Raw genomic sequence first — 24,669 nt, 5'->3', positions numbered from 1 at the left:
TCATGAATTGGGAAAAGCAGTAGATAGAAGGAGGAATGGTGAGAAAGTAAAATTAATAATAGGAAACATTTTCATAAAGCATTTACAGTATGTACTCAGTCTTTTTTTTCCAGTTAAAGAAAAGAAAGTTGGTTGCCTACTGTAATGAAAGGGCGCTCTCAGTCACATTCCTTATCAATGAGTAACTTCAATTAACAACCTCCATCCCAAAAAATACAGTTGTTATTAGTCTCAGCAGATAAACCAAGGACTAAATAAAGATGGAGACTGAATCATCTTCATTCCTAAAGATTATCCTCCCTCCAGATCAAAGGCATATTAATGGTTAAGTCTGAAGAATTTTGCATTGGAACTGTCCACATTGCACTGGATTTTAGCTTCCAGTGCTACCAATCCAGCACCTTTCAGAAACCCTAGAATTCACAATTTTTCTTTTGTTAAAAGAAGCAGGGAAGTGAGATTCAATCATTTCTAATCTGACTCTGTTGAAAAAAATAACTGCCTAGACATTTGAAATGAAATAGTGTTACTTCTACTATCTCTTTGATGAAGCAATGTCAGAGCATTGTAGCATGGTAGTGTAAGTCTGTCAAAAATGTTTTTCAGCCCCACAGTCTTTATGCACACTTTTGTGGAGGGACAAAATAAAAATAATTCTTATCTGAACTTTTTCCCCAATACTTTCTGATACACTATGTCTTAAGAAAAATGAGCATTCCAAAATGCACAGGTGCACAAAACCTGAACATTGCAATTCATATTTGTGGTCATGATCTGGATATAAAAAACTTACAGTTGCCTTTGTCTGTGCCAAGTACTCTGTCTCCATTTTACTAAGACGTGCATTTGTGTCCTCAAGCAGTTCTTGGATATTTTCTGTGTGTTTCTTCTGAAGATCAAATTTTTCCTTTTCCATTTCTGCCACAGCATTATGGAGCTATATTTAAAAAAAATATCACCAGGCTATTGAGTGACTTATAAAACTGTACAGCTGACTTTTCTGACCTTTAGAATAAAAACCTTATCATTTCCCCCCTTATTAATACATGATAAGATTTTCTGTGTCACTGTTACAGAACTAAAAAGGAAAGAATCTTAAATATGAATACACCAACCAATTTATATTTACCTTTTACAGAACATTGAAAATATATTTGTAGTTTTTGCCATTAATTTTGTTGATCTTGTATTCATTTTAATGTTGAAATTGAACCACTTACTAATGTACAAACTTCGTAAATTTTCTACTATACAAATAATTTGCTCTTTCCTTCTTCTAACAGTACGTCTCAAAATGTAGGAGACTGGGGACCCTGGAAACAAAACTATCCACTTACCTGAATTAGAGAGTGTTATCTGTGACGCCAGTCTGAGCTACCACACTATACCGCCCAACACATTACACCTCTACCCCAATATAACGCGACCCGATATAACACGAATTCGGGTATAACACAGTAAAGCAGGGTTCCGGGGGGGGCGGGGCTGCGTGCTCCGACAGATCAAAGCAAGTTCAATATAACACGGTTTCACCTATAACGTGGTAAGATTTTTTGGTTCCCGAGGACAGCGTTATATCAGAGTGAGGTGTACTTCCATTTTAACACTAAGTGCATCCATTTCTGGGTTAAGAGCTAGAGCCCCCAGAGGTATTAAGGAGTTGCTGCCATCAGCATTGCAACACCTAACTGATTTAAAAGCAAAAATCTCATCTTAAAAAGGGCTTCAATAGGATTTAGCCTCCTAAGCACCTAAATATATTTAAAAATTTGGACCTTCAAATCTAAATTGATTAACAAGGCACCTTGGCAATAATTTTATGTCAAACTGGCCAGATCCTGTCTGGCAGATTGATGGTATGAACCATTACAGTGTGTTGCTCAGGTTTCAAACATGCCCATTTCACTCACGATAATGACCTAAAGAACATGCAATGTCACACAAATGTGGGTAATAACACTTTGAAATCTGTTAAAACCATATTAATTTATATATATTTATTTTTTAAATAAAAACACCACAGCAGTGGTCAGTCTCCTTGTCAGGTGCCTGAAACATACTGGAAATGCTGATCTTATGATTTTTATGCAAATTTATGCAGTGATGATATTCTTCAGGACCACCTTTTCATCAAGTCTACTGTGAACAGGGACAATGTAAGTCCCCAGAACTGTCAGAATGAAAATATTAAAACTGTATAGAGGGGGAAAGTCAGTGCTGGAAAAATTAATCTATTTTTCAATTGCAAGAAACTGAATTGTCATTAGCATGCTTTTAAAAATAATCTGAAAGTAGAAATTAAAAAGTACCAATCCTTACATGCAGGAATATTAAAATGTTAAAAAAAAGTTTAAAAAAATTAATGGATACCCATTATAGGACAGTATCTTCTGTCTGTGTGTTTCACTCTATGCATCTGAAGAAGTGAGCTGTAGCCCACGAAAGTTTATGCTGAAATAAATTTGTTAGTCTCTAAGGTGCCACAAGGACTCCTGTTCTTTTTGCGGATACAGACTAACACGGCTGCTACTTTGAAACCTGTCCTTGTAGCAGTTACTTCTTACCCAAACAATGCATGGAACTCCACACAATGAAAGCAACTAACATGATTTTATCATTGGCTCAATATTTACTATCAGGAGAAAAAGAACTTTATTTTATGGCTATCTAGGTCTTCTTTATTAAAAATTTGGGACAGATGAAAAAAAGACCTTTTCAGTAAGCACACAATCAGAGAACACCTGATTACATTTTTTTAAAGTAAATGTTACACGAAGCAACATGTTTTTTTTACTCTAAATCATGCTGGAAACAGCCTCTAGTTTCTTCTACAACACTACATCAGCAAAATATGCTGAGTCTCCTGTCAACAACTTGGCTCCTTATACAACAAAGGACAGTAATGATGTGAGTTTGCAAAGGTTAACGTCTATTCAAAGGAAAAAAAGGACTTGAGAAGGACAAAATGAAATAACTTTCATGTACACTATAAAATATTCTACCTATCCATCTTTATTGTATTGTCTTAGAACACTGGACTATCACTTTTTTCCCCAAGGGGTAAATGGTGCCTTTACACCACTCCTGTGTTTTTAGTGGATTTTAAATTAACATAGCATTTTTGTTTGCATCCTTGTTTGTGTACTTGTATCATTGATAACAATGGCAGCTTTGGGCATAGCACTTGCTAGTTAACTGTCCATGCAGAGCAAGTATGATGAACTCGGGGTCAAAATACTGTTTTTGTAAGAAACAAAACATTGAGCATTCTTGCTTCAGGTTCTTTGCTATTGGGAAAAACAAAATGTATGAGCAAGTTCTCTTCCAAAGCAAGAAGAAAAACGAACAAGGCCTTTGGCTCATAGGTCCAGGTGCCAAGACATAAAATTAACCACATCCTCTCTGGAAGGGAGGCACCTTGACTTTGGGGCAACCTTCCTCCCTCTCCAGTGGGTTAACAGCACACTGTCTCAACAATATTGTGGCAAGGCTGGAGCTGTACTGTGATACATCTGTCTCAGCACACAATGATGATGCCTTAAGCCTAAAAGTAAATAAAACTTTTATTGAACAATTTAAGTGTCCCTGCACAAATAGCTGTTCGAAAGAGTCATTGTGGCTGTGGGCAGCCACAGTTCAACAGATAAAAAATCCACATCAGGTAAACTGTCACCAGAAGAATGCGACAGGACACCTTCCTTGTATACCCAGGCAAATGGGTTTGTCAAAAGGAAAAGACAGGGCTTGCAGATAGCTTCCAAAGAAAGACTGGGATTTGCTCGTATGTTTTGGAGGACTAGCTGTAGTGATGGTGATGGATACAAATTAAAATGGCAAAATTTTGTAGAAGGTCAAATTTACAAAGATCTATTTTAGGTGAAAAATATATTAAGAAAAACTGGCAGCGTTACTCTAAAAGTGAGCACAGAGAATACAGAAAAATAATTTCAGAAGTAGCATGTGTCCCTTTTAATTTTTTAAAATTAATCATTATCAATATGATGAATTGTACATTTGATCTTTCTACATTTCTATTGAATGAAAACTTCAGATTTAAAGCAAATAAAGTGTTATCCATTACCCTTTTCTCCCAGTCATTGTTCAAAGAATCTGTGCTTTGCTCACACAACTTCTTTAACTCCATAATCTGCTTTTCCTTAGTCTCTCTGACGACTTGTGACTCGCGAACAAGGGTCTGAACTGTCAAAAAAAATAAGAAAATAAACCAATTCAAGAGATGCCTTCTTCCAATATTGGCAACAAATGCAATCAGATAACTCCAGTCTTCCTTTCTGATATCACTTTCTGATATTTTTGTGCTTTAAAAAATTATTTTGTTTGTGTGATAACTTCCTTACAAATGTAACATTAAATTCCATGCCATAAAACTGGATATTTAAACAAATATGGGATGTTCTCTTTCCATTGTGGTTTTGTTTACTTATAAAATATTTCCTGGTGACTTTTTTTCTCTCTCTGTGAAAACATGAATATATAGAATTCTGTAAAACCTTCAGTAAGTATGTAACATAAGAAAATTAAGAACCTAAAGAAAATATAAAAATATTGCAACTCTAAATACCTTGCATCAAGATTTTATGTGCTGCCAATTTTTCTTAAGTGTACCAGAACAGCAGAAAAACAATAGTAGTTTACATGCAATTCTCTAAGAATTTTGAAAAGTGACTAGTGATTTTGAGTGCCCAACTAAAGCACCTGAAAAGATCCTAATTTTCAAAAGAAGCTGGGCATCTACCCTCTGAAAATCAGGCCCCTTAAAGATATGTCACATTGGGCTCCCAAATATTGAGGCACTCAAAATCACTAGTCACTTTTCAAAATTCTTGAAATAAAGATTTAAATAAACCAAAAAGTAGGGCTGGACTAAATACACTGAATAAATAAGTTGCTCAATTCTCCACCCAGAGCTTAAAACTAATCTTGAACTTGTTACAAGGTTCCAAACTGATTATTTTAAATTAGTTTTAGAATTCATGTGCCACTAAACTTTCTACTTCTGATTGGGATTTGAGATCTCAAAGTATTTCTATCACAAGAAACACTGTTTATGTAGTATTTTAGACCCCTCAAAAACCAGTAAGTACTAAACCTAACAAGAACACTCTGTCTCTTGAAAAATGTAGTATGGAAAATGGAGCGCAAAGGGAATCAAATGAGCATCCTAGTCAAATGAAAAATTATGGCCAATCTTTGCCCACAAACTTATGCGCACAACTCCTACTGAAATTCAACAGGAGTTAAACATGTGCACCTAAAGGTAAAATGTGGCCCTTAGTCTTTCATGTATATAGTACCACCACACAAAAATAGAAAGCAAAAAAAGTTCTCTCGTAGTATCACCTTTCTTCTCTAGCTTCCTAATAGTCTCCTCAGCTTCATTCTGTTTAGTTTTGTAGAGGGTCTTCAATACCTCAGTTTCATTATTCTTTCTATCCAAAATCTGTAGTAGAAATTCACAACACTTTAACAAACCTGTGATTGAAAAGAAAAATATAACCCACAACCAAAGAACAATATCATATATGTGGATATATAACAGTGGAAGAGTTTTGTATCTATAAAAGAGTAGTAGTCAAGAGATGCTTTGGCCTCATGGAAGTAATGAAAAGTGTGAAATTATCATTTCCACAGTAACTAACTGCAATGGTTATAAACAGAGGATGAATTTAGATGGGAAGCAGGCAACAGCAGGTGATTAACTTCTCAGCAACAAAAATACTATTTTAGTGTAAATGTCCTTATAAACAAAGAAAAAGTGAAGAGAAAATGTTACACTGACAAAGGCTTGATTCTCTGACTCTGGATACAACCTTTAGCTCGACTCCCAATTCTGACTCCGGCTCGGACCCTTGGATTGACTCCCCAACTCTGACTACTGCTCCAACCACTAGACCCCGCATCTTTGTTTCAGCCCCAATACAATATAATAATGGTGTAACAGTAAATTTAACAGTTTTGAAGACAATCCAAGAATGTGAACATATATTTTATTGATAAATGCTCAATTAATCCCTATGGGATCCCACCAAAGAACACAAACACACAGAAGAAAATGTAAGATGCAATGTTTTCTTTATAAATGAATTAACACTTCGGCATTCAGTGAGTAAACAATTCTTTTCTTTTCTTTTAAAATACTGTAAGACATCTTACCAAGTGACCCTGCTGTGTCACTCAAAAATATATAATTGGCTATTCCAAAAGTAAAAGAAAGGACAGTATTTTCGGTCCTTACCCTGTTTTTTGGTAGTACTACATTCTCTATGGGGATATAGGGTGCGCATTGATGACCCACTCCAACTTCCTCTCCATGTCTGACACTTTTAATAGTATTCAGTTGTTTTCTTTTTCACTCCCAGCAATACATCTGCCTGTACCCTTAATATCTCATTAAAAACTCCCTCTCCCCATTACCTTACCTCTGAAACCATTTATATATTTGCTTGCAATTCCTTTACTATGTTTTGTGGGTCTTTCAAGCCAAAGACAGTACTCTATAATGGAGATTTACTATGTGTTCTATGTACAATGGAATCTACAATCCAAAGGCAAAGACAACTTTTTGTCTATCTTCATTGTCCATAACCACTCTTTGATTATACATAAACATTATATCTCCATACTCTCATTCTTCAGAAAATCACCAGTTCTCTCTGTCCAGTCGAGTACTTTGAGCCTATCAGACTCATTAGCATAATTTGCTAATTTCCCACCTTTGCTGATCTTTACCCCCACCAACTCCTTGCACTGGTATCTCAACCTTCTTCCCTCCCTCCACTGAATGAATCTGGCCATCCCAAGAAAGCACTACTGTTGGAGGCAAGCCACAGAAGGAAAGCCATAGATATGTAGGGATATGGAAGTCTCTCATCTGGACTTCCTTCCTTTCCTTAAACCATCAAGATTATTTTAAAAAAATATTTTACTCTTTTTTCTTTCCACATTCTCATAAAAAAGATTTAAACAACATAAGTTGTCTTGCTATGTTGACAGCAAAAGACAATCCTATATAAGTATTTGTATTTATAAAAATGCAAACACCTCTGTATTTATAAAAATATACTTACCACTGAAATTGTACAGACAAACTAAATTGATAGTATTGTCTAATCTTAATATTAAAATAAAAAGATGTATATTTATGTAAGTTGTTATGCTTCTGGCTGCAGTTTAAGACACTATTTTAATGAATATTATAAACCGATTGTTAAACTTAACATTTATGTTTAAAATGTTTTAATGTTATAGTAATTCTAAAAACTCCCATCAAGCAGAACGCTGCCACCCCAAAACAGAATGTTACTCTCACCTACATTAAATGGTCTTGTGATTAAAGGATTAATGCAACACTATTTAACTTCTTCTAAAACATACCCAACATGATAAAACAACTTCAAAAGATGGAATCTTGACAGCAGTTTGAAAAAAACAACAACTAAGGAGATGAGAAGGCATCTCAACTATTTCTTATTCTTACAAAGCTGTTTCCTTTAGACTCTCAACTTCACTAGCCAGTTACACTTACAAGCTTTCAGAACAGATGAGTCAAATATGCACCTGACCAAATATTAACATCCTTTATAGGAGTCTTTGATGTGTCATAGTGTTGTGTCAACTGACTTCCTCCAAGTCTGTGACTCAGTTTTGAAAAACAAAACTGAGACACTCAGTAAAGCCTAAATTAGGATAAGGCCCCATGAACCTCATCCTGTGAGGTATTGAGCACTCAACTCCCAGTAACTCCATGGGAATTAAGGACAATCAGCACCTTGGAAGAAGCACTTAGTACCTCAGAGGATGTGACCTTATGTAAAAACACGATAAAAAACATGATACTAAGATAAACAATATAGGCAGTGACAGTCTTTTTAATCAGTTGCAAAGTGATGCTTTGCAACACAGACAGAAGAAATCCTACATAGCCCAAAGTAACCATTATGAAGTGATATTTTATTGCTGTGCAGAATCAAAAGTAAAATAACAGTTTGATAAACTAAGTTAAGCTGAATTGTAAGTGTTCAACAGTTTGCAAATCTATTTATTAAAACAGCCTACTTTTTCAAGCACAGTGTCAAAAATAAAATAGTAAAACCAAGTACTGTTACCATACGGATAAGAAAACGCATTTGGTAGACTCATTTAAACAATTAAAATAAAAAGAAAATGTTTAAGTGGCACTGAACTTTACACTAAAACTAATAAAAGCCAATGAATACAAATTTTCAAACAGAATCCTAGAGTTAAAGCTGGAGTTTCAAGAAAAATAATCAGATGATGCTCTTAGTTAATGACAAAATCACAGGTTGACACTTTCACCATCAAATGAAGCCACAGAAGTTGCTGGGTTGTGAAGCAAAAATTTGTTCTTCAAACACCCATATCTGCAATATCATCACGTAGCACATTAAATAACTTTTCACAGAGACATTTTCCTTTTCCAAGTTCATGCCAGTATTGGAGATCTCCCTTTCAAATCAATTTTTGCAAACTGCAACAAACAACAAAATCTTATTTTAAAGCAAAATGAATGTTAATCTGAAAAAGCTAAAGAAATTAAATTCAGCTCTGAATTATTTATTAGGATCATATTCAATATTATACAGATTCTTGTACTGTACATCCCTCAGAAGTAACATCCAAACATTTCTTACCTTCTGAACATCAGCATCATGCTTCTGCTGTAATTTAAGCTTTTCTTCATGAAATTTAGCTTCCATTATTTTTGTTTTCATCTCCAGCTTTAAAGGAAAAAGTAGCTCATAGTTATTAATTGACTTTCAGAATAAAATTATATTAAGGCCCTTCAGTGATTATTTACTTTCCATAATTAGAAAACTAATTTTTTGCTTGGGGGAGCAGAGGGGTTCTACTCGATAAATGATACACAAAAAATCCAGGTACAGTTTTTTGAAGTGTTTTCATACCATTTATTTCATACAAACAGTAACAGTTTCAATCTGCACCCACTGTTTAAAAAATTGTAGAAGATTTCAGCTGGTGAAAAACAATTACTGTCCAAAAAGCTAAAATTATATTTTTAAACAAAACAGCGTGGAAAAAAAAGTTTTAATATTTGTGATAATGCACATAAATCATGCTAAAAGCTCTTTTATTTATTAGCCAGGTGTTTCTCCAATTTATACAAAGGATGTCCTTCAGCTCTCACTCATGTTTATTTTTGTAGGTTTCTATTATTCACATATTTTATATTCTGTACAAACTTCCTTTTTTAAAGATTCTTTTACTTACAAAATCATTAAGATTATTGCTGGCAAATCAGCAAGCTGGAAACATCTTGTTTTTGCCTTTTTATTTGTTTATTGTAGTTTATTTAAAAGCTTCCATGTAACATATCAATGATATTGCTGTTCATTGTAAACAGGCCAAGTTGTTCACCTAAGATAAGATGATAATTTAAATCTCTCATACATTTTTATTATGGCCTTTGAAAAGTATTGTCAGAATTATATCTCCATGTATCATAGCTCTTTTGTGTTTACCAAATAACTTTCTAAAATGACTAATGATACTTTGGACCATACTGTAGCTCTCCCATTTAAAACTAGTTACTTCTGTTGGTTAGGGATCAATGCAGCCAGAAAGCTGACCCCAACATAGTCAGCCCTACAACCTCTGCTGTTCATAAGTGACACATCAGGCTGGGTCCTGGGTGGCAATGGCTGGCCAGCAGAATGTTCTCTACTGGACTGTTCCCACTAGCACAACTTAGACCAACATTTAAGCTGTTCTAAGAGATGCTGAATTGCCACGACTCTCCTCAGCCAACTGAATACAGGATCCCAGCCACGTTCCCTCCACCCACAGCTTGGCTGGACCCACAGATTTGGCCTCTTGTGGTTACGACATGATGGATAAACTGTATTATATAAAAGAATATGATTGAGATCCCCACATTAGCCTTGCAAGAGCAAAATTGCGCCAGGTGGACCCAATCAGCTAATTAGGCTTCAAATGGGGGTCTTTTGGCTGGAGGCAGCTAATTAGGAACAGGCTCATCTGTGCAGGAACAGGTGGGACCTATAAAGCCAGAAGGGGGCTACAGACTGGGGAAGCTGCAGAATAAAGGCAGTCACTCCCTGGGAAGAGGGTTCTTGGAGCTAGTACACCTAGACAGAGAAGTGAAACCAGAGTGTAGGAAGCAGCCCAGGGAAGGAGCATTGAGGGCAGAGAGAGGAAGCCCAGAACTGTTGAACTGAGGGTCCCTGGACAGGAACCTGAATTAAAGGGCAGTCCCAGGTTCCCTCACCAGCCCTTGAGGGAGTGGCACTGGGGCAGTGAATGGGAAGACCGCCTAGGACTGTTGATGGACTGACTGAGTGACCAAGCCAAAGGGCTAAGTGACAAAGAAGATGTTGCAGGTCCTGGAGCGAGAGGAGCTGCAGACCAGAGTGATGGCATGCAAACTGTGGACGGGGCATTGGCCTCCAGAGCTAATCCCCAGAGTGATCAGGAGGAGGCACCATACTGGCAGTGAGTGGAGCACCCCGGGACAAAGAATCAAATTATTAATTCATTACATTTATTTTTCTGTATTTTCTTTGGTTTAAATCAACACAATATTTCAAGCATTGATCTGATTTTATTTTATGTATATAAATATACATATTGAATACAAACACGCTGCTATCACTTCATTATAACATGTAGATATACGAATACAGATATTTTTGTAAATGTATATAGAAAACATCCACATACTAAAAGATCACAACTTTATTGCACTGAATTTAACAAGAAAACCCTATGGGCAATAGATCCTGGCCACAGTTGAAAGTAGGAGAGGCAAGTGCAGCAAGTCCTTCCATCAAGGATTCTCCACATTTAAGTACCAATACATCTAACTATACTATGCCTAAGAAGGACATCTAACCCAAAGCCCAAAATAGGTCTGAAGTCCTATGCAAGCTACTATACTAGAAAACATCTCCAAGTCTTTTGCCAACAGAGCCAACTCTTTTCAACACAGATGGGTGGACTGATGTCTAATCCAAAGGAAAGGAAATCTATTTCCCTGATTTTCCAGGTATCACAGACTCTGGTATTCTCAAGACAATCAAATGCTTAGACATTTCATAATATGCACTTGTTCCATATATATGTTAAACAGGCTCTCTCACTGGCAACTAGTGTTCCCCAATTAGCAAGAGTGCATTGTAGCCTAGTGTACTAATTCCAGCAGAGTTTCCTTTCCAGTGTAACAGGACCTGGCACTACTATGCAGAAAAGGATTCTAAACTTCATCTGAAGAGGACTAGCTAATGAATGTATCCAGAGATACGGTACGAAAAACTCGTAAAATGCTTGCTTAGGATAAGAGAGAGAAGGCTTATTACTCAAGGATAGAAATATTTTAAATACCTTAGGTAGATTAAAATTTCCAAATCCTTTTCCATTTTAGACAAAATGGTTAAACTATTCTTACCTGACAAGTCCCAAATACTCAGCATTCTCCATTTCATTTACAACAAATAAAGACATTATCCAAACTGTTCAGACAAGGTGGGATTTTCAAAAGTTAGATGCCCAACTCTCATTGGCAGAAGGGTGCCTGACTCCCTTAGGTACTTTTTAAAATTCACAGAGACTATGAAGCCCTGCCTGCTCTGCTGACACCATGTGTGATGTCATCACCAGAAACTGGGGAACTCTACATCAGAGACACAAGTAAAACAGGGAACCTATGTTTCAAATATTTAATTAACAAGTTTTTAAGGAGGCATATATTTTAATAATTAGGGGTATCAGGATTTTCTTTTGCCGGGAAAGAGTGTTTTTTAAAGTTTATCTTTGAAGTTAGACTAATCCTGCACTCATTGACTTGTTGGAAAAATTGTGGTCATAATATTTAAGATTATGAGTTTGATACTCAGTTCTATGTCCATGAGGCATAAGTACAGCTGTATTATCTTCCACAGCCATTTTGAAACCATTAACTCAACTATTTAATGTGATAAACCTAAAAATATTTAATTTTTTGAATTACTGACAGCTTTTCCCTTACATAGAGATGCATAGTGGACCAGTACAAAGATTAGACACCACTTAAGTCCTACTTATGTCCTATTCTAAAGGCTTGAATAGGATTTTAAATTGTGCATATGCCTGGGGCAAACCCTTAGAGTCGGGATGAACTTTTACCTTGACACAGTTTCATCAATGATTTGGTAGTAAATATAAAATTGAAGGGTGACACAAAGATTGACGTAATGGCGAACAGGGCAGTCATATAGATAGGTTTGGCAGGATTCAATTTATATTTGTTGGCAAACCTCTATTTTGGCACAACATTGAAATTAACCAGAAAAAAAAATCAATTGCTAACAGGTGTCGTGCAGCCTGGGTGGCACCAGCCCTGCAGTCATAGGAATGAGGGAGAGGGAACATGAGAGCGGAGCTGCAGAGGGCTCCCTGCATTACCACAGGGCCAGTAACACCTGATTCCAGGAGGTGCAAACTGCAGGGAAGGCTGAGACCCTCGGGAGGCAGAGCAAACACCCCTGGCCAGGACTCCAGAGAGTAGGATGAGTCCCTGGCTACGGGGAGACCAACCTGCTACTGAATGACTCCGTCCATGAGCACAAACTGTTCAGCAGCAGGGTCTGTGCTCAGACCTCCCCACACCTTACACCTGCAGGAGTTGGCTGTCACCAGCCCCACAGCCAGGCAGGGAGCCCTTTGCAGCTCTGCTGTCACGGCCCTACTCTGTCACTCACCAGCCAGGAATGTGGAACCATCCATGGGAAGGAACTGTTCAGAAGCACCTTGTGGACAGGGCTCATCCTCCTCTTTGCAGTCCTGGCCATGAGTCACTGCTATGCAGGGCCAGGACCAGAGCCTTCCCTGCAGCTTGCATCCCAGTGTCTTGGGATGCAATCTGGGCTAAGCACGTGTGAGGCAGGTTGGGGCAAGGGAAGGGGCTTTCCCCCTACATTTCAAATACTCTTAACTATCTCAAAGAAAGGAATATCTCTGAAATATAAAATGCGCTTAAATGAGTCAAGTTAACGGCAACTTTTACTTACTAGCATGTTAATCTCCTATCACTAAATTAAACTGGTGATAGCTGACAGTATTTCTGTGCCAGCTCCTCTCATCTACCAGCAGTTTCTATGTCTTAAATTGTGTTATATTTTATAGGTCTAATATATATTGCAAACACAAAATATGATACAAACAACGTCATGGTAACCCTTTCATGTGTTTCAGAAAGAAAGCAGATGAGAACAATTTAGACCTCAGTGCATTCATCTTCATCAGAAAAGCAATTGTTGGTTTATGTACTGATGTCCGTGTACACTAACAGCTTACATATGGATTCATCTCCTTAATCCTAATTAAGAGGTAGTTTAGAACAGAAAGTACATGATGCACTATCCCTGAGACAGAAAAAGAACTTAATTTTTGAGTAGATATTTATCCATAGCTGAAAAGTTTGCAATGAAGTGTGAAATTTATCCATTGCCACAGCCTGAATATCATTCCTTTAGGTTTCTGTCATTGTTTATTCTCCTCACAGAGACTATGAAGCAATTAAACCCTAAGGCCATGTAAACATTACTGATGTCAAACATCTGTGCTGCCCCTGTTATTTAAAGCTATGGAGGGTGATACCAACAGAACAGCTTTTAAGTGCCGAGTCAGACTTTCCTTTCTTCCTATTTTCAAAAACTCATCAACAGCAAACAATTATGTCATCACACCACTGTAAAGCCTTTTCAGAAATGTAGGAGTTCTGTGTAAGCTTGAAAGCTGGTCTCTCTCTCACCAACAGAAGTTGGTCCAATAAAAGACGTTACCTCACCCACTTTGTCTGCATTTTCAGAAAGGCAGTTTCAGAAATCTTTAGTAATGCAGCTCATAATCTAAACCTCTTAGTGGCCATCCTATTACTGCCATAAATATCAGTTATCTAGGTGCTTCCCAAATTTTTCATATGTCACAATCCCAGCATTTATCCTGCCACTATTTTTTTTTCACATGAATTTGCAGAAGTAGTACAATCTGTTTGATCTGTTTAATTATCTGATATATAAACATATCACTATGCAGATCAGCCATGTTATTTTGTGCCTGGGGCTCAGAGATACTTTGAACTCCTATTGATCACTGTTTGCTTGTCTTCACTGGACTAATCACCTTCAGGCCAGAGGTGGCATCTTGAAGGTTTAATGTAGATCAGTATTTTTGGGATATCTGCCAAAACTCTACGTTCACTCGCCAGATTTTTTTCAGTGAGTGTGTGTGTGGGTATAGGGTGGGGTGAGGGGTGAACTGGAAATTCTAACTTCAAAGTTAGAACAAATAAAGTAGGGCAACTTATTTTTTTTATCTCAAGACAAAATTTTCAACACCTGCATAACACCAAGACAAAAAAGGAATTATTAATCCACAATGATTAATAATCATATAAATGAAACATAATAAAACTTCATTCTTTACCATGTAATTAGTAAACTTCCTACTGAATGCCATTTACTCAACTCTTAATACATGGAGCTAAGTTATAGTAAACAAGAATCCATTGCACATATAGTGTTTCATCTGGATAATTCAAATGTTGAATCATTGTAGAAGTACTGCACTGCACTTCTCTTGAACAACAGATTTTATCGAGTAGAGAATCTTTTTAAGTTATAGATGATTGGAAGTCTCCATTATTTAGTATTAGATACTATTTTCACACTTCTAAAATTATGCCTCCAAACAGTGTAACATCATGTACAGTAGTTACTACATTCCGTTTTTCGCTTCTTGTGGCAGACTGATGCCCCACTAATCTCAAAATCTATGCTGCTGCCCACCTCATCTTTATGTTTCCATGAAATGGAAAGAAAGGAACAATTACCATATATTAAGGATATTAAGCTGAAATCCTAGCTCCACTGAAGTCAACAGCAAAACTCCTGTTGATTTCAATGGGGACATGATTTCATCCTAAGAACTTTAAACTTGTATATGTACTTCACAGAAAATACAGTATGGTGATGAAAGTGAACAAGAATCTATTTCCTACAGGGCCTGTAGTGAAGAATGTGCAGAGGTTGTAGTATCCTATGGGGAAACGCAATTATAATATATTTTCTGTGGCAATTCGTTACCTACTCTCCTTAGCTATCATGACTGTATGTAACAAACATATATGGCAAAATTTGTTGAAATGTGAACTGATGCTAGCGACAAAAGGTCAAACTTTCTCTGCATCAAATTATCAAGTAGAATTAGGTATATTATATATTTATTTAAACTACTGTCTGCACATTCTGAAACACTTTCAAGGTTTTATTATTTTATATTTACAAAATAAGTTTGTACCCCACTCCCTTATTTTTAAACAATGAAGATGAGTAAGGATAATTGTCCTCATTTTATTCCCGAAAATAAACTGAGGCAGGACAGAATGACTGACTTGCCAAAAGTCACACAGAAAGCCACTGGCAGAAAAAGGAAACCGATAAAACCTTTATTTATCCTGGTTTATTTTTCATAAGTTTATGCAATTAGAGTATAGTTTATCGATGCATGAATTTCTCTTAAATTCTTAGTACTGAACTGTTGACATTACAAAATATAGTTACCCTCTCCACTTCCACAATGATGCACTCATAAAATACAAGAGAATAGCAAAACAAAGTTCCTCATTTTCAAATTAATCACATATCCTTTCTTATAACCCATTATGTCTGTCCGTGAGATAATGTATACATGAATAATGACTTGCAAGGAAATATATAGATAGATAAAATGTTTTTTATATAAAGCAAGAGCTAAAACCATCCCTTTTCACTGTTAAGTAAAGGATTTTGTAGAGCAGTACTGCCACTTAATCTTAAAGGGATTTCAAGCAGAAAATACAAATTAGTGGTCTTTATTGGGGGGGGGGGGAGGAGGGTGAAGATAGATAGGAGATTATTTTGGTGTGGCACACACTTTTTTCCCTTTTAACAAAATACCTCCTTTTCTGGCATAAGTTAATTTATCACTCTGACTGTATTCTTTCCAACAGAAATATAAGACCTGAAACATCCTGAAGCCTAAAAGAGGCAAGACATTAACAGAAAAATGAACAACAACACACAGAACTGCAGTGAAAGTGAGACTCATGTACGTCAGGAACAAAATCTCAACCATGACCACAGCACAGGCCTTAGCTTAAAGTGCAGTGGAGCTGACTTCTTTGCAACTCCACCATGGCGCTCTAAGGGCGCTTTGTACATGAGAGCTGACTGATCTTTAGGCCTTAAGCAAAAAAAAGCTGCTCTCTGCAAGAGTTATAAGAAGGTCCACAGCCTGTGTCCTTTGCCTAAGCTATTTAGGATAAAGCTGTCTGAAGAATAACAGGAGAAAAATCTCAAGATTTAAAGAGGGGGACTGCTTCACTGTAGATGATTTTACATATAATATCTCATCTTAAAATTCCTCAGAGGTTAAAAACTACAGTATGTCTAAGCTGCACCAGCAGTGGAATGAATGACTACAATAAAGCTTACATTGCCACACCAAACTACTTTGCAAATAATTTATCAAGGAACAAGATGAAGGTATCCTTGACAAAGATCATACTCTGGTGAAAAGTCAGGTTTCCTTCACAGCTAAAAACTTAACTTCCTTGACTTTATGTAACAGGATGATCAAGCCTAATAACAACACATCCTTTCCTCCTGGGCCCCCAAAGTATCTAATCACTAAACAAGTGGGGCACCTCTCAGAGGTTTGACTCATTCCATTTGATGAATCTAGGTTTCTATATAAACAAGTAATCTGAGTTTGGCATATGAATTGTTTTTTGCTATATGCAAAAATTACTTTTTTTCTCTGTGTCAAGGATACTGTGCTTCTCCATTGTCGTGTTTGAATTTTCCAAAAATGATTCTTTTAGGGAGCACAGATTTTTTTTTTGCCTACATTTCTACTCGTTTTAAATTTATAAAACTATCAGATTTTCAAACACATTCTACAAATTAAAGGAAGTCATAAATAATTTTCTTCCTAATAGAACATAATGCACAATAAAAACAGCTTTTCCATCTGGAATTTGCATTAACCTGGGGCATTTTTCTTGTTGTTTTTCAAGTGATATCAAAAGTATCAGTACAATTTAAAAAAAAACTCCACACATTATTTCACTTACGGACAGAACTCACATGGTACTATAATGTTAGATATAGGAAGAAATTAAAATTACATTACTTAAAATACATACTTCTGTTGTAGAAATAATTTTTGGTAATTGTCATTTGGAAATCGTAGATATCTAGCTTTGGGCTTAACCCTACAATTCAAATTGCATAGATAGAAAAGCTTCACACATCTAAGAGTCTACCTCAGTGGTTCTCAACCTATTTACCATTGTGGGCCACATCCAATACTACCTGTATTTTCCTGAGGATGTCACATGGGCCGCAGTTGTGTGCTGATTGGGCTGCAAGCAGCCCACAGGACACATGTTGAGAACCACCGGTTCTACCTACATGGATGGAGCAATTCATAAAATTAAGCATATGTGTCAGTTTTTGCAAGACTGGTGCCATATCTCAACAAAAATAAAACTGCAATTAAGCAATTTTAAGTACATTCCAAAATCACAATAAAAAGAGTGGCTTCGTATGCAACTCCTTTTCTATATAATTGCATTTTAATAATTTATAGTTTTCACCAGGAAATTAAAATAAGAAAATTAAAATTTCACTAGGAAAATTTTTGAAGGTTTAAAATGTTCATTGTTAATTCACAAGGTAAAGGCCTCATATATTCATTATTTATATGGATGTTTTTCAGTGTTAAAATTTTTGTAAAGGACATGCTTACGCTATAAACAATGTGATAGCCACTCAAATTATGAATTAACAGGACATTATTTTTAAATGTCCCAATATAAAAGTGTTTGCTCTAAAGTTGATGTTTTCAGTCTGTCACTTATTTTCCCCAACAAGAAAGTCTCTAGTATATTTCTCAAAATCCTTTAGGCACTGGTTTGAACACAGATTTTACATCTTTTTGTAGTTATAAATTAATTAAAAATTTAGAGCCATTGTCACTTCGCAATTTACATGGAGATCCGTTTCATGTCTTTCAAAAAAGAAAATATTTTTAATATTGTCATAGATTTCAACTTTGAGGGAAAATTTTTTTAAGTGAATGATTAGTTTTGTCCCTGATCAAATTTAGTCACTTAAAGTAATTTTATTCACAATAGCACATCATATTAAATATTTTAAGGAATTCTTCAATGCTGCAGTGAAAGAACATTCAGTAGTTTTATTTGGAGTGACAACTGTCCCACTTCTTATACATCATGAACATTCTCTAACACTTGTAGCGAAGACACTTGAGGATCAGTAAGTGCCAAAAAGCCTGAAATGTTTAACTGTCAAAGTTCACATACAGTAGCAAATCTTGATAAACAGAAAAAAAAACAGAGCTCTAAAATGCAAAAAATTGCATCCTCTTTAGTGCTTAAAGTTCCAATCCTGAAAGTTGATTCATCCAGGCGGAATCTTGTGCCCACACAGAATTTTATTGGCTTCAAATGGTGACAGAGGAAAAAAATCAGTCCAGACTGCAGGATCAGGGCCTAAGTGAAAAGTTCCAATTGGACTCAATTCTGCAAAGTGCTCAGTTCCCTCAACTCCCATTGAAGCGACTGGCATTTGTGCATGCTCAGCCCCATGCAGGATCAAAGCCATAGTGAGTGGAGAGGCAAACAGACAATTATCCCACTACCTAAATCAAGTTACAGTAACTCCTCGCTTAACATGGTAGTTATGTTCCTGAAAAATGCGACTTTAAGCGAAATGATGGTAAGCGAATCCAATTTCTCCATAAGAATTACATAAAAATAATGTAAATAGGGGAGGTTAGATTCCAGGGAAATGTTTTTCACCAGACAAAAAAATAGATAGATAGATAGACAGACAGACATACACACACAAGTATAGGTTTTAAACAAACAATTTAATACTTAACTGTTCACAACTATGATGATTGTGAAGCTTGGTTGAGGTGGTGAAGTTAGAGGGTGGAAGAGGGTGGGATATTTCCCAGGAATGTCTTGCTGCTAAATCAGTGGTTCTCAAACTTTTGTACTGGTGACCCCTTTCACATAGCAAACCTCTCAGTGCGACCCCCCCCCATATAAATAAAAAAAATACTTTATTATATATTTAACACCATTAGAAATGCTGGAGGCAAAGCGGGGTTTGGGGTGGAGGGTGACAGCTCGTGACCCCCCCATGTAATAACCTCATGACCCCCTGAGGGGTCCTGACCCCCAGTTTGAGAACCCCTGTGCTAAATGATGAACTAGCACTCAGCTGAGCCCTCAAGGGTTAAGACCTTGTTGTTAATGTAACCCCACATTCTACAAGGCAGCAGGAATGGAGGGGAGGGGAGATAGCACAGCAGACAGAGACAGACATACACCTTGTGTGTGTGAGAGAGAGAGATACACACTGCCCCTTTAAGTAAGCTGACCCACTCTTAAGTGCATTGTCTTTTTAAGTGGATCAGGAAGTTGAGAGAGCAGCTGCTGCCCCAGGCTCGCTCTCTGTCTCTCTCCCAGTCCCTACCCTGCTCTATATGGAGAAGAAGGGGTATGGGGGGGGGTGTAAGAGCAGGCAGGGCCGGCGCTTCCATTTAAGCAACCTAGGCGGTGGCCTAGGGCATCAGGATTTGGGGGGGCAGCATTTTGCTGCCTTCGGCGGAAATTCGGCAGTGGGGGGGGGTCCTTCGGCGCTCCGGGTCTTCGGCAGCAATTCTGCGGCGGGTCCTTCAGGGGGGAGGAGGACACTCTAACATTAGCCCCCCCTGCACAGCAAGCAGAAGGCTCAGGGAGCAGCTCCAAGGCGGAGGGCAGGAGCAGCACATGGCAGTGGTGCGGGGAGGGATAGCTGCAATTGCTAGCATGCTGGCAGCTGCTGCACAGGGAACTTAGGGGAGCGGGGAGCTGATGGGGGGCTGTCGGTCCACCCTGGTTCCAAGCCCCCACCAGCTAGCTGCAACAGACTGCTCTTCCTGCAAGCAGTGGACAAGGCAGGCGGCTGCCAAGACGTTAGAAGGGAGCACTGCACAACTTTAAACGAGCATGTTCCCTAATTGATCAACAAAACAACTTTAACTAGGACGACTTTAAGTGAGGAGTTACTGTATCATCTGTCACCCCAAACATTAATTAAGCAACAGAAATCCCAATGATTTCTCTATGTAGCAGAAATTAGAAAATAAACTGTAATAATAAATAAATAAACCCAGTTTCTATGCACCAAAATATATGTACACTTGAAACCCACACATTTGCTTTTTGTTCACAAATATGATTCATTGTTTTCTAATGTGTATTTCATCAATCTCTGAGTCTTTGTTCAATTCCAGCCATCTCGGTATCTACTAAAACATCAAACTTACATTCATTTTTCACACATTTTCCACACATACACCATTACATTGCAATTCATCTCAGAATTTCCACTCCATTTTTTTTATTATAGAAAAACTATATTGCAGATGGAAAGTAAATGGCACATATGTGGCACATACAGCATTGTTAAGAAATCTAATACCAGCAGTATCAATATTAGTAAATTATAAAAGTTACAAAGTCAGTTTGGAAAAATGTTTCTCGTCCCGGCTGTACATTGCCTGTAGCTCTATTATTTCAGTGCCATGCCAATCTACTACTAAAATAAGTTTTTGGTCTTACTAAGATCAACATTGAAGGGTTAAAGTAAATAAAAATTAGATTTCGTGACTTTGAAGTCAATGGGACTACTTTTGTAAGTAAAGTTTTGTAGAAACTTAGTGGGTCAGAAATAGGGTGACAGATGGCAAATGTGAAAAATCGGGACGGGGGTAAGAAGGTAATTGGTGCCTATATAAGAAAAAGCCCCAAATATCGAGACTGTCCCTATAAAATTGGGCCCTCTTGTCACCCTAGTCAGAAATCACATGAACAAGAGATATGGTTTTGTAAAGGGAAATCATGCCTCCCCTATCCATCTGAATGCTTTGAGGGTGTCAGCAAGCATGTGGACAAAGGTGATCTAATTGCTATAATGTACTTGGACTTTTAGAAAGCTTTGACAAGATTCCACACCAAAAGGCTCTTAAGCAAAGTTAATAGTCATGGGATAAGAGGGAAGGTCCTCTCATACATCAGTAACTGTCTAAAAGATAGGAAACAAAGGGCAGGAATAAATGGTTAATTTTTACAGTGGAAAGAGGTAAACAGTGGAGTCCCACAAGAATCTGTAGTGGGACCTGCAATGTTCAACATTTTCATAAATGATCTGGAAAAGGGGATAAGCAGTGAGGTGGCAAAGTTTGCAGACATTTCAAAATTGCTCAAGATGGTTAAGTCCAAAGCTGACTGAAAAGAGTTACAAAAGGATCTCATAAAACTGGGTGACTGAGCAACAAAATGGCTGATGAAATTCAATATTAATAAGTGCAAAGTAATGCACATTGGAAAAAATACAGATCAACCCATCCGTAAGCCATAACAGGCTTCACAACAACTCCCCTCCCACTCCTTTTACTAGACCCAGCAGAATTGGACACGCCTAAGTATGATCATCAGCCCCATTAAATGCCTAAATAGGAGTCAATAATTTATTGATTCTGCATTATAGAAATTCTAAAAAAGGGCACCCAGCCATCCATATACTTTTTACGTACTTTGGCCTGGTCTGCTCACACTCTTGTATGAATTTAAAATAAACTAAACTAGTAGAAACCCTATACAGGCATTTTTATTTTGGTGTACATTGTTTATTCCTAATTAGACGTAAGGTAAATGTAAGGCCTGCTCAACACATCATGTAAGTTGAGTTGCATCTAGGTAGCTGTGGAAGTGTCTTCATTTAAATCTGGCTCCTGCCAATGTAAGTGTCTCTCTATGCCCATTTAGTAACACCACCTGCCCCTCTGGTGTAGAGTCACAGTAAATATAATTAGGTTGACGCAGTGTCAGTGCACACATCACATTGCTTATGTCAACTATTCCAGGCTTTCACGGGCTATCACAGAATGCCCCACACTGACAATACAATTGATACAAGTACTCCTTGTGAGGACATGCACCGCCGATACAAGGAGCCAAGTGTTCTCACACACACAAGCAATTTAATAACTGTAATGGCTGTATGCCAACGTAAGTTAGGTTGACATAATTTTGTAGTGTAGATATGACCTAAGTAAGTCTAGTTTAAATTGAAATAAGAGTGTCCACACAGCCTTTTTCACTGGCTTAACTAAAAGAGTTTAAAATAACATCTTAATTTAAACCAGTGCAACTCCACATGTAGACAAGTCCTGAAAAAAATACATCATAAGAACAGCAATTTAATATAACCCCCACAAATCCCCGGCCCTTTAAAAATTCCCCACCCCTGAAATCACAATTCCCCCCATACCGTTTTCAGGTGCTTGTGGAAAACGATGAGCCTCACAATGAGCCCTCTCAATCTTTGGATTTGAGCTATTTTGGATTAAAAACCAAAATGAATTCCAAAGCCAGGGGTCAAACTATTCGATTTAGGTTTGTCTGGAATAAGCAAGCTTCCTAAATCTTTCATAGAAGGTGGCCCCTGAAGAGCACTCTAAAGCTTTGTGGGGGCTCGAGCGGGCCCCTTCAACAAGTTCTTAAAGCTCATCAGGAGACTTAGGCACTCATCCTACTCCTGTACATTTCATAAGGTCTGCAGGAGTAAGGCACCTCTCATGTGGATACTGTGAAGAGACACAGGAAAGGAGGAGGGAATGCCTCTGAATATGTTACTTTCTGCCATCCTCAGGCTTTCCCCACCCACAGGTGAAACAGAAGTATTCAATAATGGAGATTATAATGTATGTATGTAAGCCACTGCATGATGATTCTCCTAATTTGAATGTCCATGTATGAGGAAAGAACCGTATTGGGGCTTGGAAGATCTGGGTTTAACTGCCAGCGCTGCCACAGACTATTTATGGATCACTTAACCCCAGTGTCTTTCAGTTCACCATCTGTAAAATAGCAGAAATAATATTTCATGGATCTCACTCTTTGTCTGAATTGTCTATTTAGACTAAGGTCTAAAGTGCAGGAACAGTCTTAATGCACATGAACAGTGCATAGAAAATGGGCCCCTGATCTTGGTAGGATATTCCAGGTGCTACTGTAAAACAAATAATTATTGTAATGCAAAAATATATAAGCTATACAGAGAAGATAAACAGAAAAAGTAGTGCAGGACTGGTACTATATGTCTCTATTTATGATTTAAGCAAGCAACAAAGAATGAAGTTTGTGGTTGTAAAATTATTTGAATATGAACACAATGGGAGTTGTAAATGAGTTAACAAGTCTATGCATAGATTTAGGGCCCCTAATTATCAGCAACTGATATGAGATTCCAGGTGTTTTACAGTTGTGTAATTTATGTGCAGAATGTACATATAGAAAATTTAACCCTGTGCAATGATTTTCTACCCCAGCTACATTTCTTCATAAATGAATACAGGTTAACACACTAAGAAGCTAAAAAAATACTCTTAATAAACTGTTTAGTAGTTTGTGATGAAACACAAAGCGCAATGCTTTTTTCCTCTCCTACAAAAAATTCTTTTCCTTTTAAGAATAAACAAAGTTCATGAAAGATTGGTGATTGGGGCCTGAATCACATTTATATTGTATTTTCAAAGACTTTCTTTACCTTTGAATTGAAGAGAGCCTTGCAAACCTCATGTGAGCAGATGCCTTTCCTAACCTGCTCTCTAACACAGTTCACATATTAGGGAGAGTCCAAACTCAGCCCCTTGTTGGAGCTTGGTTTTATTAACACAAATATAAACAATACAGCAACAAAGATTGGCTTAAACCTTTTTGCCCAGGCTCCGGGCTCTTAAGGTTCCTCATGTGTGTTGTGTGGGTTTATATATATATATCGATAAAAAACCCACACAACACACATATATATGCACACCCACCCCATTATAGGAAAACAATACTGACACAGTTTATAAACATTTTTGGCAAAAATATCCAATTTTAATGAAGAGAAAAATGTCTACTCCGTGATGTAGCCCTAAGCATAGCCATTTTAATTTTACATTTTTAAAAGCTCAGGTTAATTACAAGAGTCATCCTTTAGAATGCTGTCATCAAATTAGTTTTTATTAATTGCTCTTAATCAAGGATGCATTAAATGTCTAATTCGTATGTTTAAATATTTTCCCATGGAATAAAGCTATTAAGAGGAAGAATCAAAACCTTTATAAAGTTCATTCACACTGACCACTTCATAAAACTAATGAAAGGAGAAGCCAGACTGGTGAATCACACTGCCAGATTTAAGACCAGAGTCCCAGTATCTGGGTCCTCCAGCCAGCCTTCCCCACTGCTTGATGCATTTTTTCCCTTCATTCTTGTTCAATGTCCGTTTTCCTTGAATTATTTTTCTACCATTTTCATCTTTCTAAAATGCTTTGTTCATTTTTCTTCTATAATTCCCTCGCTTCTTTAACTTGACATTTTTATTTTAGCTGTTCTCTTTAATCTGAGTCCCAGTTTCTGTAGGTATAGTCCTCCATTTCTACTCACCTTTCAACCCATTTCTTCTCTCTCCCTCTTGAATGAGGGATGGACTCTACCATCCT

At 37.2% G+C, this 24,669-nt stretch overlaps 1 protein-coding gene across 4 annotated transcripts in view; it reads right to left on the bottom strand.

Moving 5' to 3' along the window:
- Positions 1-24,669, bottom strand: part of CEP112 (centrosomal protein 112) — a 290,713-nt gene that overhangs the window by 222,068 nt on the left and 43,976 nt on the right. For 3 of the 4 annotated variants that reach the window (XM_034789933.1, XM_034789931.1, XM_034789930.1), the window contains exons 9-12: positions 8,673-8,759; positions 5,362-5,461; positions 4,082-4,200; positions 794-937 (exon numbers count right to left, since the gene is read on the bottom strand). In XM_034789933.1, the coding sequence (XP_034645824.1) occupies positions 794-937; positions 4,082-4,200; positions 5,362-5,461; positions 8,673-8,759 (450 nt within the window). The remainder of the gene's footprint in view (positions 1-793; positions 938-4,081; positions 4,201-5,361; positions 5,462-8,672; positions 8,760-24,669) is intronic. The other variant, XM_034789932.1, reaches the window with a different exon arrangement.

The sequence above is a fragment of the Trachemys scripta genome, chromosome 14, assembly GCF_013100865.1.
Source record: "Trachemys scripta elegans isolate TJP31775 chromosome 14, CAS_Tse_1.0, whole genome shotgun sequence".
NCBI lineage: Eukaryota > Metazoa > Chordata > Testudines > Emydidae > Trachemys > Trachemys scripta.
The sequence above is the reverse complement of the archived record's forward strand: the minus strand, read 5'-3'. Positions and strand labels throughout refer to the sequence as shown.